Genomic DNA, 1,095 nt, shown 5'->3' on the forward strand with positions numbered 1-1,095 from the left:
CGTGACGATCGCCGGTGAGCTCCGCGGGAGGAGCGAAATTTAATTTCGATATTTATTGCCCACATCGGAGCCTGAAGGGGTCGCGATAAGATCGGTCCGGCCCCGGGATCCGCCTAGCTCGCTGGTTTCGCACATGAATATTTATGCCTCTGCGTGGCAAGAGAGCGCCCTGTTCATGGGGAGAGCGGGGAATTTCGGTGTCTTCCAGAGTCTGGAGCAAAATTCACGACCCATGATGAATGGGTCTTCCCCTTTACACGTGAACGTGGTCGCGTTCCCATCGCTGTGATTATGCAACGAAACCCCGGTGAAGCTGAGACGGCATTCTAAACGAACAACAGAGTGCGAGCTTTCGCCGAACCTCCGCCAGAGGGCGCCGGTGGCGTGCTGCTACCAGACGCGCGTATCCTGGCAGCGAGTTTGCCCCACAAAACCCTCTGTTTGATCGATGTGGTCGATGTCGAACGCTGGTTTTTGGTGTGAACGTTACCGCGCAGTTGGCAGGTAACGGTCGAGGCGGCAACACCCTCGTACCGTGGTGATGGGTGGAAAGGGCAAGAAGAAGAAGGGAGCGAAGGACGCGGCCGGTGGCGGTAGTGCGGGTGGTGGAGCTGCTGGTGCCGGTGGTGGGGGAGCTGGCACTCCGGCGAAGGATAAGCCGGAGGCGGAAGAGGGCGATGAGGAGGATGGAGAGGCGAAACCGAAGAAGGGCAAGGGCAAGAAGGGTAAGGGAAAGGGTGGCAAATCGTCCAAGTTCCAAGGTGACATCTTCAACGAGGCGGCGATGGAGAATGCGTACTACATCTGTCACAACATCCAGGATGTGTTGAAGTCTCGTGGATTTGCCTGGCCTGAGGGGCAGAAGAAGAAGAAAAAGGGCAAGAAGTAGTACGTCAGTTGAGTCAGTTCATCTCTGAATAGGAACCGGTGTCGAGTACCTTTTGGAGTCGTGCCTGCAAAATTGAACATATTTACGTTTCAGGTTACAAACATGTCAATCGATTTTGTGTAATGAAGTTGACGTTACTAAGCAACTGCCTGTAAATACTCCATACTCAGCTTGGAAACCTCGCTGGAAGCTCAACAAAGTCTAAT

At 54.2% G+C, this 1,095-nt stretch overlaps 1 protein-coding gene across 1 annotated transcript; it reads left to right on the forward strand.

Annotated features, from left to right (window-relative positions):
- Positions 1 to 541: 541 nt before the first annotated feature.
- Positions 542 to 889, forward strand: LOC128729111 (small lysine-rich protein 1). Its single transcript, XM_053822761.1, has one exon. The coding sequence runs from the start codon at positions 542 to 544 to the stop codon at positions 887 to 889; it is 348 nt and encodes a 115-aa protein (XP_053678736.1).
- Positions 890 to 1,095: the final 206 nt, after the last annotated feature.

This window comes from Anopheles nili, chromosome X, assembly GCF_943737925.1.
Source record: "Anopheles nili chromosome X, idAnoNiliSN_F5_01, whole genome shotgun sequence".
Lineage (NCBI taxonomy): Eukaryota > Metazoa > Arthropoda > Insecta > Diptera > Culicidae > Anopheles > Anopheles nili.

Coding starts and splice junctions, on each gene's coding strand:
- LOC128729111 (XM_053822761.1), top strand. CDS start 542: ATGGGTGGAAAGGGCAAGAAGAAGAAGGGAGCGAAGGACGCGGCCGGT.